Source organism: Megalopta genalis, chromosome 5 (assembly GCF_051020955.1).
Source record: "Megalopta genalis isolate 19385.01 chromosome 5, iyMegGena1_principal, whole genome shotgun sequence".
In the NCBI taxonomy this organism is placed as follows: Eukaryota; Metazoa; Arthropoda; class Insecta; order Hymenoptera; family Halictidae; genus Megalopta; species Megalopta genalis.
Window position 1 is genome coordinate 13,540,252 of NC_135017.1, and position 14,558 is coordinate 13,554,809.

At 38.1% G+C, this 14,558-nt stretch overlaps 3 protein-coding genes across 4 annotated transcripts; 1 reads left to right on the forward strand and 2 right to left on the reverse strand.

Moving 5' to 3' along the window:
- Window positions 1-20: 20 nt before the first annotated feature.
- wgn (Tumor necrosis factor receptor superfamily member wengen) lies at window positions 21-9,831 on the reverse strand. Its single transcript, XM_033482111.2, has 5 exons — window positions 9,491-9,831; window positions 6,051-6,443; window positions 5,661-5,838; window positions 2,109-2,237; window positions 21-1,193 (listed from the first exon to the last, which is right to left on the reverse strand). Exons 2-5 carry the CDS (start codon window positions 6,438-6,440, stop codon window positions 1,030-1,032), a joined length of 861 nt encoding a protein of 286 aa, XP_033338002.2. The 5' UTR covers window positions 6,441-6,443; window positions 9,491-9,831; the 3' UTR covers window positions 21-1,029.
- A 278-nt stretch (window positions 9,832-10,109) lies between these two features.
- Window positions 10,110-12,983, forward strand: stas (Transmembrane protein stas). The gene is made up of 4 exons (XM_033482114.2): window positions 10,110-10,409; window positions 11,110-11,221; window positions 11,293-11,421; window positions 11,490-12,983. Exons 1-4 carry the CDS (start codon window positions 10,376-10,378, stop codon window positions 11,995-11,997), a joined length of 783 nt encoding a protein of 260 aa, XP_033338005.1. The 5' UTR covers window positions 10,110-10,375; the 3' UTR covers window positions 11,998-12,983.
- On the reverse strand, window positions 12,751-14,412 carry LOC117227116 (uncharacterized). Of its 2 annotated transcripts, XM_076521907.1 has the most exons (6): window positions 14,238-14,410; window positions 13,854-14,155; window positions 13,528-13,789; window positions 13,250-13,457; window positions 13,026-13,155; window positions 12,751-12,923 (listed from the first exon to the last, which is right to left on the reverse strand). In XM_076521907.1, exons 2-6 carry the CDS (start codon window positions 14,086-14,088, stop codon window positions 12,832-12,834), a joined length of 927 nt encoding a protein of 308 aa, XP_076378022.1. In that variant the 5' UTR covers window positions 14,089-14,155; window positions 14,238-14,410; the 3' UTR covers window positions 12,751-12,831. The 2 variants fall into 2 exon arrangements, with proteins under 2 accessions (XP_076378022.1, XP_033338003.2); XM_033482112.2 differs by having other exon boundaries at window positions 13,854-14,412.
- Between the last annotated feature and the right edge of the window lie 146 nt (window positions 14,413-14,558).

Consider the following 14,558-nt stretch of genomic DNA (forward strand, 5'->3'; position numbering starts at 1 on the left):
CCCTCGACGCGATTACGATGTTTCGATTACGATATGAATTTATTTCGTTCACGTTTTCCTATGTTACAATACAAAAGATAATGGCAGTCTCTAAAGCTAGACGGAAGAAATAAATAACAATCGCTTGTCTGGCTGGGTCGGGCACGTTGCTCGATTTTACGGTCGAGCCACGGGACCCCGTAGGCAACGGCGTTTCCCTTATTTCCCATGCGCTTACGTAAACGTAGAAGAACAACCATACAGAATGAAATGATTAAATTCAATTTACGATGTCCGCGGTTCGTGACAGAGATTGGACAAACGTTTTCAGAGAAATATATTCATGGGGCCCCATTTTCACGATCGTCAGCTTGGAAAGCTGTCCGAACAGTTACCGTGAACATGTCAAGGTATTGTTTGTACAAAAAAAGATAAATGCGACGATCCAAGGAATTCCGACTGTTCGTTTCCTTTTTTCCCTTGAAGAATCTCACTCTGTATAAATCGTTAAATTAGTAAAAAATAATACAAAATATCGCACGTACGTTTTATCGATAATAGTTTTGTACCTTGCGGCGTTTCATTTCTATAGTTATTGACACTCGAGGAACAATAGCATTCGTATATATTCATTTTCTGGGCCCAACTGCTCCATGCAATCGCGATTACATTCTCTTCGTTAATTTCAATCGATTCCCCTATTTCGTGCAAGCCTAGCGCCGACCATACGATTTCCCTCCATAGCGTCCTCCCTCTCTAAACGCCTGCCGATGGCACCGCTTCTGCTAAAACGCGCGACGCTCTTGTCTCCGACTCTGATATCGACTAAATATTACTTAAATAATACCGCGGCGACGCTACGGAGAGCAAGGTTACAACGATTACAGCGATTCCGCGTTAACAATTTTCGTCCTCGGCGCGTTTTACAAAGAACACGTTCATCCCTCGCGACAGTCATAAATAGAACTATAAATACTCGCCGGTAAATAGTCGCCGGTTGAATTTGTAATTAGTCGCCCCCTCGGAGAGGGCGTTTAAGGCAATCTCGTCTTACTGCTCCGCAAGATTCTTTTTCTGGCTCAACATTGTCTCGATGTTCCGATGGATCCTGGCTATCTGGAGGGGCTTGCCCTTCGCGGGCTCGCCCTCTTCAATGTAAAGGTTTCCGCTGACTTCCGGCCAGCTTACCATCACCGGGGATTTCCTCTTCCGGTCTGCAAGAAATCACAGGAAGTATCAGTATCGAGCCACGTACATAAATGAATTAGTTTACAAGGCGTCCAACAAATATTCTTTTCGTCGACTGTACAAGAACAGAACTTTTCAGAAGAGAAATATTGCAAATCCATTCGACGATAGAAAATTCGCTGGATTCATATAAAACGGTCTGCAAGAAATCGCAGGGAGCATCAGTATCGAGCCACGTACATAAATGAATTAGTTTACAAGGCGTCCAACAAATATTCTTTTCGTCGACTGTACAAGAACAGAACTTTTCAGAAAAGAAATATTGCAAATCCATTCGACGATAGAAAATTCGCTGGATTTATATAAAACGGTCTGCAAGAAATCGCAGGGAGCATCAGTATCGAGCCACGTATATAAATGAATTAGTTTACAAGGTGTCCAATAAATATTCTTTTCGTCGACTGTATAAGAACAGAACTTTTCAGAAGAGAAATATTGCAAATCCATTCGACGATAGAAAATTCGCTGGATTCATATAAAACGGTCTGCAAGAAATCGCAGGAAGTATCAGTATCGAGCCACGTACATAAATGAATTAGTTTACAAGGCGTCCAACAAATATTCTTTTCGTCGACTGTACAAGAACAGAACTTTTCAGAAGAGAAATATTGCAAATCCATTCGACGATAGAAAATTCGCTGGATTTATATAAAACGGTCTGCAAGAAATCGCAGGAAGTATCAGTATCGAGCCACGTATATAAATGAATTAGTTTACAAGGTGTCCAACAAATATTCTTTTCGTCGACTGTACAAGAACAGAACTTTTCAGAAGAAAAATATTGCAAATCCATTCGCTGGATTTATATAAAACGGTATGCTTGGTAATTTAATTAGGATTTACAGACACATTGTTTCGGAGTCAGAGAAACGCTTTTCTACCTAAGAGCTTCTCCAAATATTGACACCTCCTCTGGGGATCAGCAGCGTGCACAGGTGCACCGGCGACCAGCTCGGCTAGTTCCGCCTTCACCATTAAATTCAGCCGCGCCGAGATCTCTTCCAGACCCACTGTAAACCAAGATAAAAATCTCTGTTAGCATTCGGAGAAAAGAATTCCTCTCTTTGGTCGGGCGCGTATATATCTTCGTTTAAACGGGTTTGACATAATGCCGGCGCGTCGGACAATAGCGCTGAATAATCAGCTGTCGTGAATATGAATGTCGCGACATGAATATTTTCGGATTAACTTTGATCGATAATAACGTCGGGATAAACGAAAATCGACTGATCCGAAATTGTGGGAATCGATGAAGATAAGATTATTGTTACGGCGAAATTCTATGAATCGATCGAAATCAAATTAAATAATGCGAAATTCTGTGAAACGGTGGCGATTAGTTCAATCATACCGAATTTGTATAAACAATGAAAACGAAATTGGATACTGGTTAAATATGTGTATAGAATAAATAAAATTAAAATTAAAATAAAATTGAACGATGCTAAATTGCACGAATAAATAAAAATAAAATTGAACGATGCTAAATTGTACTAATAAATAAAAATAAAATTGAATAATGCTAAATTGTACGAATAAATAACAAAATCGAATAATGCTAAATTGTACGAATAAATAACATAAAATCGAATAATCCTAAATCGTACGAATAAATAACATAAAAAATCGAGTAATCCTAAATCGTACGAATAAATAAAAATACAATTGAATAACGCTAAATCACAAGAATCGTCGAAAATAAATTAAAAAATTCCATTTGCTTCTATCTGCTGTTTAAATAAATATTTTGCATCGACTTTGAAATGCTGTATTAATTTTATTTAGCAACATTGAATATTTTATTTGAGTAAAAGGGGAATGCAGTTGGTCCGAAGACAGGTTCAGAACCAGTTATTTTTAATTGTCAATTTGACCTGGGAGCGTGGAAGGATGGTGTCTACGACCTATCGAGGGTGGAATGCGAGTTGAACAGCTATGGAATGCGGTTCTGCTTTCTCAAGGCCCCATGAGATGAATCTAGCGATAGCCTCGCTCCAGACTGAGGCTCGGTGTTCTTCTCGTTGCCGGTTACAGAAGAAAATCCGCCGGACGACAACGCTCTCAGACCCCGACACGAATTGTTGTTCGAACAACAATTCCCAAAAATTGTTTATACTATTTCTCAGCTATCGTTCTTTCTATTTATTAACCAGAAATAATTGTTTTCTATCGTTCGATTTCAATAATCTCCTACGAAAAGGCAACAATAAACTAACGAGGACCAACAATCGTTGATTAAATAATTATTCCGATTAATATCATTCATTCTACTAGGGTTTATATCTATAATATTTATATATATTAATATATTATAATTATATATATATATATTAAATATTATAATTATATATATATATTATATATATTAATATATTATAATTATATATATATATATATATTAAATATTATAATTAATATTTTCCATACGTATTCAAGGTGGATTCTCTTCAAATAAAATATTGCTCTCTCGCTGCTAACGCGATCGCAATAATTAATTGACAAACGGTAGCAAAGTTGAAGCATCTTTTTTTCTCGTTTTCGTCGTCGCAGAGAGTACTTGTTTTGTAGTGGTACGGTGATAAAAGGAGTTATGCGAGGATAGAAATAAAGGGGAGGTTGACGAATGGTTCTCAGCGGTGGCTGACAACATTGGCAGTGGGATCAGGTAATGGGCCCTAACAGGAGTCCCCTTTAGTAAGCACGGCCAGCGGTGAAACGGTACCGAATGCGCGATCATTCGCTTGTATTACCAATCCGTTAGTGGGCACGCCGACAATGCCTCCTCTTCGTTTCAGCCGGGACACCAATTAAACACAATTTCGCATCCTCCGATCCCGCCTTTTCCCCCTCCCCAAATATTTTTCCTCCGGAAAACTGAAAAAAGAGAGACGCGCCCCGGAGTCGCAGAAACAATTTTCCCTCGCACCCAATGACTCGACACGCATTTTCCCACATTGTCGATCGAACCAGAGCCCATCTGGACCGTCCTGACATTTTCCAATTTGTCAATCCGCCGCTGGTATTTACAGAAAAAATTGTTTAATTATCCCTGCTGTTTCGACGATTATTATTCTAGCACCTTGAATAATTCGCTTGCCTTTAACGATACGAAGATATGTCGGAGGAAAATGTTGTTCGGTTTCGACGGTCGGATGTTGCGGCGAGTGAGAAACTTTTCTCAAAGGTCGCGCGGCTCGAGATCTCGAGGCCATCGGTGTTCTTCGGACGGCGACGCATATTTTTGAGATCGTCGAGAAACAGCGCGGATCGCGAGCTGTCCAGCGACCTACGCCGTGATAACCTTCCCGCGACCTTGAGAGGCACAGAGATTTTATGGAACGTTCGTCTTTTTAAAAGTCGACGAGACATCGATGCGGGAGATCGAATGAAACAATCGCGCTCTCGTGGATCGCGACGCGTGAATTCGAGAAAAATCGTGGAAAGTCGTCCGGCGAATAAATCGAACGATCCGCATAAACAATCCGACTGCGAGCACAAAGAAAACGCGGAACGGAGCAACGCTGAAAGAAACGAGCAGCATCGAAACCCGAGACGTCATATCCGGGCGTGATAGATCGAGCCAAGGTGAGCAGAGGTCGTGAGCGGCCCTCTAATGAAGAAAATCCGCCTCGCATTTTAAAGGACTGCGCCGTGTCCCCCCACACCACGATCGACTTATCGATCCCGCGGGATCGGATTTCGCGAAATCCCAGAGCTGGCACCCGGTTTTGTTCAACCCCCCTCCCCCCCCTCCGGATCCGCGACACCGGGACAAACCGGGACTTCGGCAATTTTTCCCGGGGTCAAATAAAATTTTCACCGAAACATCGTCGTAACATGATCGAAGCGCGTGCTTCTCTTTATGCGATCGGAAAATTTCATCCCGAAATTGGCAGAATCGACGACGCGACTGCGATTTTTATCGGGCCAGTTTCTACAGTTTCTACCAAATCTGTTTGGATTGTTAGCGATTTTCTGTATTTTTGCAACGCGATTAATTGTGCATACTTTGAAATGTAATTCTTAAATATTGTCCGATACGTGCAACTTTAAAACCTGAAGTGAATAATATTTTAATGGAGTCTCATAATATATTGATATTAATAATTTATATTTATGTATATAATTATATATAATATATATTGTAATATATTATAGTGTATATTATATATTATAATATGTTATAGTGTATATTATATATTATATAACCATATATGGTTATATAATATATATTGTAATATATTATAGTGTACATCATATATTATAATATGTTTAGTGTATATTATTTATTATAATATATTATAGTGTATATTATATATTATAATATATTATAGAGTATATTATATATTATAATATATTATAGAGTATATTATAATATACATTACAATATATAATAATGTACAATAAATTAGCGAAAAATTGTATTTGCTCACCAGGCTCGAAATTCTTCTTCATGCGACGCCACTGCCTCGTGTAGACCAATGCCGAGCATCCTGCGACCAAGAAGAACAGGATGCACGCGCATACTGCAAGGATCAACGCAGCGCTCTGCCAATCCCACAGGATCCTCTCTCCGGAAGACGTTTTTCTCGTGAGAGACTCACTGGTCCTCTATACAACAACAAGAACAACAACAAAATATTTAAACAATTATTACACCGATTTAGATAGCATACAATACTAATATATTACAACTAGACAGCGGATCTTTATGCAGACCAATATATTCTAATTTATTGCAGTAATTAAAAGTCTTGTTAACAAATGTCCGCGCTGTTGGATCAGCTGACCATTCGAATCTGTCCAAGATGGCGGCCGGTTACCTGATCAGCAGTGTCCACCTCGGCGCTTCTCTCGCCATCGATTAGATCCTCGGGCTGTTTTCGGGCCTGCTGTTGGTCCAGATCCGGATCTGGATCGACTCTCCTTTGTCCCGTTTCCGGTCTCTTCCTGGCCGAAAGGAAGGACCAGTCGAGCTCGAGGGCCGACAGCGGTCCGCAGATCGCATCCTTGTAGACGGCGCACGGGCTCACAGTGAACTCAGGGGCGCATCTGGTGCAGGGCCAGCAGGTGCCACGCTCGGACGACCAGAATTCGAGATCTGGCTTGCAGATCGGATCTTGGGGAGCGGATGCAGAGCTGCCAGCTTTATGGAGGCCGAGCAGGATCACGAACGCGGTCGACAGGTACACCCGGCTGGGCCCCCGTGGCATCACCTGAAACGAATTAAAATGAATGTTTGAAATTGAAATACACATGGTGTCCCAAAAATGTCTCGCAATCCGAAAGTGGCGGGTTCCCCAGGTCGTTTGAAGCAACTTTTTCCTTTACAAAAATGTTCTCCGAGGCACCGTTAACGAGTTATCAACGAAAAACAGTGACCAATGAGAGGCGAGCTCGGCTGGCGCGAGGCGACCGAGCCAATGAGCGGAACTGGGCTTCGCGCGCTGGTTGGCTGGGCCGCCTCGCGTCGGCCGTACTCGATTCTTATTGGTCACGGTTTTTCGTTGATAACTCGTTAACGGTGCCTCGGAGAACATTTTTGTAAAGGAAGAAGTTGCTTCGGATAATCCGAGGAACCCACCATTTCCGGATTGCGAGACATTTTTGGGACGTCCTGTATATTTCGAATATGTTGTTGACATTTTTCCAGAGTAATATAATAAGAAGTAATAAATATATATAAATATAGTAAGCAGTAATATCATTTTGAAGGCGAACGAGTCAGTGGCGCCGAATGATCGGACTCCTCTGAAATGTGAATCCGGCTAGATCATTTTTCTCGTGGACGTTACAACAGCTTCGACTGTCCGGCAATGTTTCGCCTTAAGTTCGTTGCGTACACGAGCACACGTGCCGGCTCGAATGAATGATACGGGTACGAACGTATGGCTCGTTCATTGAGAAATCACGCGATACCCCACCATTCAAATGAACAGCTGTCTCTGTTCACCTTTTACGAAACGCTTTCGCGATTTACAATACGCAAAAGGCTGGCCGCGAAGTCGATTGCAAGACCATTGCATTTATGTTATTGCAGTCCCGACTACAAATCCGATCGCGCGTCCTTCGTGGTGCTTAAACGAGTCGTCCGGTACAGCTTATTATGATTTGAAAACATTCTTATACGATATTATAATTAATCAATGATTTTTCATACGTGATATGAACAATAATATTATTGCACAAAATTCGTCGTTACGGACCGTTCTACTAGATGTATTAAAATTTAAATAAAATGTGTGCTAAAATTAAAATCGAATGTATTGAAATTACGATAAGATTAATTAAAATTAAAATAAATTGTGTTGGAATTAAGATAAGATGTATTAGAATTATATCTATTAGATTAATTACATCTATTATATCTATTAGAATTATATATAATTATATATATAATTATTATATAGAATTATACATAATTCTAATAGATATAATAGATGTATAATTAATATTATATATATAATTATAATATCCATTAAAATAAATAATATATTAGAGAATAGTTAAAGCACCTAAAATAAAGATTTATTGAGACACAAGTTCGCTTAAAATGCACAGATCGTACGGAATAAATCCCTTTTCCAGCCGCGCAATTCTCCGAAACGATCAAGCGTATAAAGCAGTCATTTAACCGGCAAAAACCGAGCAGACCGTTTCCACTTCCGGTTCGCTCGCGATGTAATTACATCCGTAGTCGTACCGTGCGCGTACACCTTCACGAATGCGCGTACGCACGCGCATTACAATGGCAGCAACGTGAGTCAATTGACCGCGATTCGCTCGTGATTCTGCCGGAACATTTTCGAAAACGTGAACCACGCGAAAATCATTCTCGAGCCGTTATCTTATCGACCGATTTATCGAATGTCTCGACGTGCGAAGTTTCGGCACGGTGCGAAACGGAGCCGTGTAAAAATTCGACATAACCTAAATGACCTAGAATGGAAAGTTTGACTTCTTACGCCTATGGCGGCGGTTTCGCCGCGCTTTTTAAATTTTGCTGCACACACGCTGATACGTGTATTATCCGCGACGTGCTTACTGTTGTAATGTACACGCGTGGTGTAATCGAAATTTTCGAAATTTCTTTGTCCTTTTGAGGAGATATTAATTGTTTTAACTATGTCAGATACTTTCTGAAAGAATTCATTCGACTCGAGAGAATTTAATGTTGCGAGAATAATGAATGTGTATCAGAATAATGTATACAGCGGAGGGCTTTGCATTCCAGAACGACTAGAAATCGTTTCGCCATCGTACTCGCATACATTCCATTGTGGCGACCATTAACGCGTTATCATACTATCCCATTCATAAGTCTCATTAGCATTCCGTTCGCTCACTGTGTCACAGAATGCTTAAAAGTCAACCAAAACGATTTATTTCGGGACTTATCTCGAACGTGCCTCAAATTAACGTTTGTCATCGTTTCCACAATCGTTAATTTTTTCATCATTCTTTTATCGTGAATTCGTTGTTAATCGACGAACAAGTTATCGAGTCAAAAAAAAAGTTAATAGAAGACATTAACCCGTGCGGTTATCGTTACAATAATGCTTTGCTAATTGCGACAAAATATCTCTACGGTTAAATATAAACTATATTTTACCGTAGATATTTTTTAACTAATAACACCAGCGAATTATATTACCAATGACCGCCAATGGGTCGTTTAATTAATCAGACTGTTTATTAACAGACTGTCTAAACTCACTGTAATATATTAATATTCTTAATAATGATATTAATTCTATAATAATGTAATTATATTCTTAATAATATTAATTATAAATATTTATATATAATATTAATTATATAAATATAATATATTCTTAATAATATTAATTTATAAACTAATATTCTTAATAATAATATATTAATATTCTCACTGTAATATATTATGTAATTATTATTATATCTATATATATTAATATCTAAACTCACTGTAATATCCACGAAAATAATTACCAAAACTCTAAATTAATTATAAATGTAGTTAACTAAGTTCGCGAATTCACCGGTGTTTCGGGTTGTCTATAAACTCCTAGTAAACATTATTGTATATATATATATCACAGTATCGCATTCGACCGAGATAAAATCATTCTCAAGCCAAAGAAATAACGATTATTAGTAGATCGATTCGATGAAACCGGCGGAAACACGGCAGAAGAAAAATAAAAAACGGAAGAAAGAAACGATGTCGCAGTAATACGTTTAATAAATTAATTAAATATACGAATGCAAATAATGTACGTACGCTGGCTTCGACAAATTCAGGCCTGTCATGACGCAATCCTATCGATGTATCCAAAATCGATTACCGGGCCGAGAGGCAAAAAATGATCTCGAACTGGCAAAAACTCGTAGTCTCCCATTCGAGCGGAATCGAGGCCGTTTCGATCGAGGAACGTGCGACAGATTGATCCTTCGGATCGAAATCGAGGGGTTTCGTTTGTCGGCGAACGGAAAACAATTAAAGAAATTTAAAGGAAAAAAAAATAGAGAGCGGCCCGGAATTTCGAATAAATGTCCACGCGAAAGCGAATACGTGCGAACCGTGCGCTGACTACAACACGACTGGCTAGACTGGTTATTCTAATTTCCGCCCACGATCTTAAAAAGAGAAGCTCGCGAGCAAGAGAGAGGCATAGAGTAAAGAGAAGCCAGAAAAGAAACCTCGGGATGAAGAGAGACAAAAGATGGCGCAGAGGGCGCCACGCGGTGGAATGGGAAAAGGTGGCGACGGATTCGAACCAGTCTCGTCGTTACCTGCTGTAGATAAAGCTGCCGATTGAATTTCGAACCTCTTTGTACAATTAGCAAGCTTTCTTCAACCGCATTTACTTTCTCTGTTTATATTTGACAAATTGACAATTTTAAGCGCTGTATCATGTTCCTATTGTTTATACTAAATTTATCATACAAATAAATATCACGTAGCGTACTTCGGTACTTCAAATGTAATAGCAATTGAAACATAGTGAGTCGACATAAGATAAGAGTGAAAATGTATTTTATCTAGTGTGAAATTACTAGTTTTGTAACATTTAATTAAAAAAAAAACTCCATAGTATCTTTTAGTTTGGCGCCATCTTGAATTTTCGAGTAATTTACATTGAGAGAGAATACTGACGGTTTAGGAATGAACGGAAAAACCAAAACGAGGCAAAATGCCGGTAAGATAATTTTTTTTTTCAAAGTATATTTTACCGACAATAAATCTAGATTTGTTATTTCGGCGTACCACAGCTGTCATTATCTCAACAAATTCACTTTCGAAATTTGACCCCGAGCGATTATCATGTTACCAATCTATTATCGATGACTGTGTAAAATATTTATTGTCCTGTATACGCACGTATATACGTTTTTTATCAATTTTTACTGATGAAATTACGTTCTATAATATGTCGATACAAATTCTGTAAATCTTAACCTTCAAATTCGATCTAGATTTCGGTCCATATTGAATTTCAACGAAAGGATTATAGGCTTTAATTTAATAATAATAAAGTTAGTAGCACTTCTCGCACGTTAATTAGTTTTATCACCGAGTTTCATTCAATAATCATTTTAGAAATCTTGGGAAATATTTTTTAAATAACCTCAAAACATAACCTTATCTTTTTGTAGTTACCTAATCATAAATTTTAATGTAGATAAGACTCGATGTTACGTGCGATAATTGGTACCGTAATGGCAATGAATAAAACTCGACATTTTTATGAATGTATGAGAATAATATAGTGTCGTAGATCCTAACCTAAATTGAGTTATTATCAATTAACACTTAATCAAATTTTTCTTTTACACAGTGCCCGCATTGAAAGTTTTTAATCCCACAACATTTAAACCATGGCTTATATGTGTTTTCAGATTCCCTGAAACAGGAATCAACTAGGCAAGCTCTCCTAACAGTTATAGTGATCTTTGTCACTTCGTTATCAGCTTTGTTCTATGTGTACACTAGTTTCCCCGAGCTCGCAGAGTAAGAAACAAATAAGAACCATATGTATGTCATTTGAAAACATATTTAAGTCGAAATCCTTTTTTTTACAGAAATGAGCGTCAACATATGAAACTTCCACTGCACATCGAAGATGCCAAGAATTTGGGCAAACTTCTAGGAAGATACAAGGATCTCTATTATTTCCAAGTGCTAGCTGGAGTATTTACGACCTACATTTTGTAACCTTTAGTACATAATTGCTTTAATTCAATTCTTAAACCCAATAATTTCCTTAATAGTATTTCAGCTTACAAACTTTCGCGATTCCGGGCTCAATTTTTCTATCGATCCTCTCAGGATTTCTCTTTCCATTCCCGCTAGCATTATTTCTAGTATGCAGCTGTAGCGCGATAGGAGCCTCGCTGTGCTACCTTCTATCGTCGCTGTTAGGACGCAAGCTGCTCTTCAAGTACTTTCCCGTGAAAGCAAGGGAGTGGACACAGGCAGTAAAGAAACACAGGCATAATTTGTTCAATTATATGCTTTTCCTGCGGATGACTCCGTTGCTGCCGAACTGGTTCATCAACCTTGCCAGTCCAATTATCGGAGTACCTCTGGCGCCTTTCATTTTAGGCACATTTTTCGGAGTGGCGCCGCCATCCTTCGTAGCAATACAGGCTGGTCAGACATTGCAGAACCTGACTTCTTCGACCGACGCATGGTCGTGGAACAGTATTCTGATTTTGTGTGTGTTCGCTGTGCTGTCGCTAGTACCTGTACTATTTAAGCAGAAACTACAAGAGAAGTTCGACTGAACTTTAGGAATGAATTCGTATACACTGAGTGCATGGTGCACTGTAAAAAAAATTTCGAAGCTTAATTTAGACTTAATTCTATTATCGAATCGATTTTATGTGATTCAATGCTCTATCGACGAAACTGTGAGACATTCCTCAGTTTGAAATGAAAGTTCAGGATTATATATACATATATGTATAGACAATCTAGGGGTCCAGTGGAAATCCTTTTTAAACGCAGGGTCTCCTACACATGAGCCGAGCACCTGAGATACTTCACTTATTATCGATAAGCAACTTCGATCCAATTTGCTAAAAATATTTGCCTCTTTACATCTAACATAACATAGCTTTCCTCTTATCCATAATAAGCGAAATATTTAATAAGTTCCTTTCACACTGAACCCTTCGATTATTACGGATCAGAAATGAAAAATAGTTTTATATATTACAATTTTGCAAAGAATTTAACGCTGTTATGTTTCTTTTATTCTTCTTTTTTTTTCTATATTAATCTTCATACAAAGATTACTGAGAGACGTTGAATCTATGAAAACTGCACAAACTCAGTTCAAATGGCCATTATACAGGCTGACCCGTTTGAATTGATTCGCTCAAGTCTTTTTTGTCCGCATTTTCGAGCGGATCGGTTTAAACAGATCGCCCTGTACAAACTTTACTATACATTTAACCTTTATTTATAAACTGTTGCACAGAAATATTTATTTATTACGAAGCTTATCTTATTTGATAAGAGAAATACGGAGAAGGTGAAACGCATTATACATTTATTGAAAAATTCTTAGCGATGTAATTATACAAAAACCGATTTTTTCCGACTCTGTAAAATAACTAGCAAAAGGAGATTATGTAATTGATAGAAATACTAGTTGAATTCGATACAGGTAGGCTAACTGGGCGCCAATACCACCAATTGTACCATACTGAAATCGGAGAAAGTGTAATTTCTATCGAATGTAAATAAATGTTAAAAATGTACAACATTCAGAATAACGATATAAATTACTTTAATTCGATATACTTACGAATTTTGCCAGCAGTTAATAAAACCGTGAATGATACGCATGAGCCAGTACATTCTAAACTTGCTACCATCTTTATTAATCTAGTGCCAGATGTGCATCTTATTGCCACGTTGCTGCACTCGGGATTTGGCTGTTGTTTTAATAATTAATTAATTAATTGCAGAGATAATTATACGAAATAACCATAAGAAATTATCTTTTTGCATAAAGAAAATTAATATTACCAAAGCGTAAGGTGGAGATCTCTGTTCATCGATAATAATAAACTTTTCCGTGCTCTGTTCCCACCAAACTGGTGTGTCAGCTGGCACAGGAAATAACTTTCTTACAACTCTTCCTGCTGTCATCCGATTTACTCTCCATGTAACATGATCATCCAAATTACGAGATGGATGTGAATCTATCGTGCTCTCCATAACATCTCTAATATGTCTGTAACAACATGGTTTTTTGTGAAAAATAATCATTTTCGGATCATCGATAGTAATTCTGACATAATTACTTGTAAGTCAAATTGTTGGAGTAGATTTTCATTGCATCTCTTTCGAATGTATCATGATTTTCCCAGAATAATTGTTTCAAATCTTTGAAATGAATCTCTGAGAAATTTTCAGTTTTCGTGTAGGGCATTCCAGGATTGAAGGATCTGGATATATGATGACCAGTTAGGTCAGGCACAAAATTGACTACGCTGCAAGGCCAGCAATCAATGTCGTTTACATAGAAGTACGGGTTCTCCAAAATGCACCATTCGTCATAAAATTCTGAAAACATTTCGAAACTTTTATCTCTGGAGAAACAAATGAAAAATGTTCAAGCTACTGTTACCAGATAAAGAAGGATAATGCTGAACTATAGGCACAGCTATTTTTCGGAGCATTTTCAAGCCTGGGTAAATAGAATTTTGCAAATTTCGCATTATCATGACGGAAATAAATCGTCGATCGAAAAAAATTAGGGAAACTATTATGATTAATAGAAGTGAAATTGTTGATATTGTGCAACAAGATGCGCCACGTTGTTTCCTTTTCAGTTCAAGAATGCGAAACGAGTTGTTCAACATTTTGTCGATTTCTTTTTCAGAAACATCGTTCTCCCGTGCTTTTCGACGAATTTCTTCCAATTTGGATCTGTACAATTCCAAGTTGACCATTGTTTATTGTCGATTCAATGTATGATTCGTGAAAATTTCTGAATTTCAATTCCATTTACAGAAACTTAAGAGCGTGCAGCGTTCAAACATAATCGATATATATCGAGATTTTTCAAAACACTCAATTCGAACCGTTAGTGCGCATGTATTTTTGGAGCGAAAAACAACAAAACCACGTGCGAATGACAGCCTGTAGCACGGTGCATAATATAGGTGTGTATGGAAACATCTATATTGAATGGTTACCCAAAACCATAGAAATACCTACACCATTAAAAATCGGTGGTTCTCTCACGCCTCTTCCGGAGAAAAAATGAAGTTCCGTTCGATGTCCGTACAGCGCCAATTTGTGCAGTGGCAAAACGCTCAAACTGTTAGCC

What these genes read in the sequence shown, in the direction of transcription:
- stas (XM_033482114.2), top strand. Translation starts at nt 10,376, where the DNA reads ATGAACGGAAAAACCAAAACGAGGCAAAATGCCG. An exon ending in CAAAACGAGGCAAAATGCCG is followed by an intron (nt 10,410 to 11,109) that starts GTAAGATAATTT and finishes ATGTGTTTTCAG; the next exon opens with ATTCCCTGAAACAGGAATCA. An exon ending in AGTTTCCCCGAGCTCGCAGA is followed by an intron (nt 11,222 to 11,292) that starts GTAAGAAACAAA and finishes TTTTTTTTACAG; the next exon opens with AAATGAGCGTCAACATATGA.
- LOC117227116 (XM_033482112.2), bottom strand. Translation starts at nt 14,178, where the DNA reads ATGGTCAACTTGGAATTGTACAGATCCAAATTGGAAGAAATTCGTCGA. An exon ending in GATCTCCACCTTACGCTTTG is followed by an intron (nt 13,156 to 13,249) that starts GTAATATTAATT and finishes TTAAAACAACAG; the next exon opens with CCAAATCCCGAGTGCAGCAA. An exon ending in ATTAACTGCTGGCAAAATTC is followed by an intron (nt 12,924 to 13,025) that starts GTAAGTATATCG and finishes CTCCGATTTCAG; the next exon opens with TATGGTACAATTGGTGGTAT.
- wgn (XM_033482111.2), bottom strand. Translation starts at nt 6,440, where the DNA reads ATGCCACGGGGGCCCAGCCGGGTGTACCTGTCGACCGCGTTCGTGATC. An exon ending in AGGTGGACACTGCTGATCAG is followed by an intron (nt 5,839 to 6,050) that starts GTAACCGGCCGC and finishes GTTGTTGTATAG; the next exon opens with AGGACCAGTGAGTCTCTCAC. An exon ending in GAAGAAGAATTTCGAGCCTG is followed by an intron (nt 2,238 to 5,660) that starts GTGAGCAAATAC and finishes CTTGGTTTACAG; the next exon opens with TGGGTCTGGAAGAGATCTCG.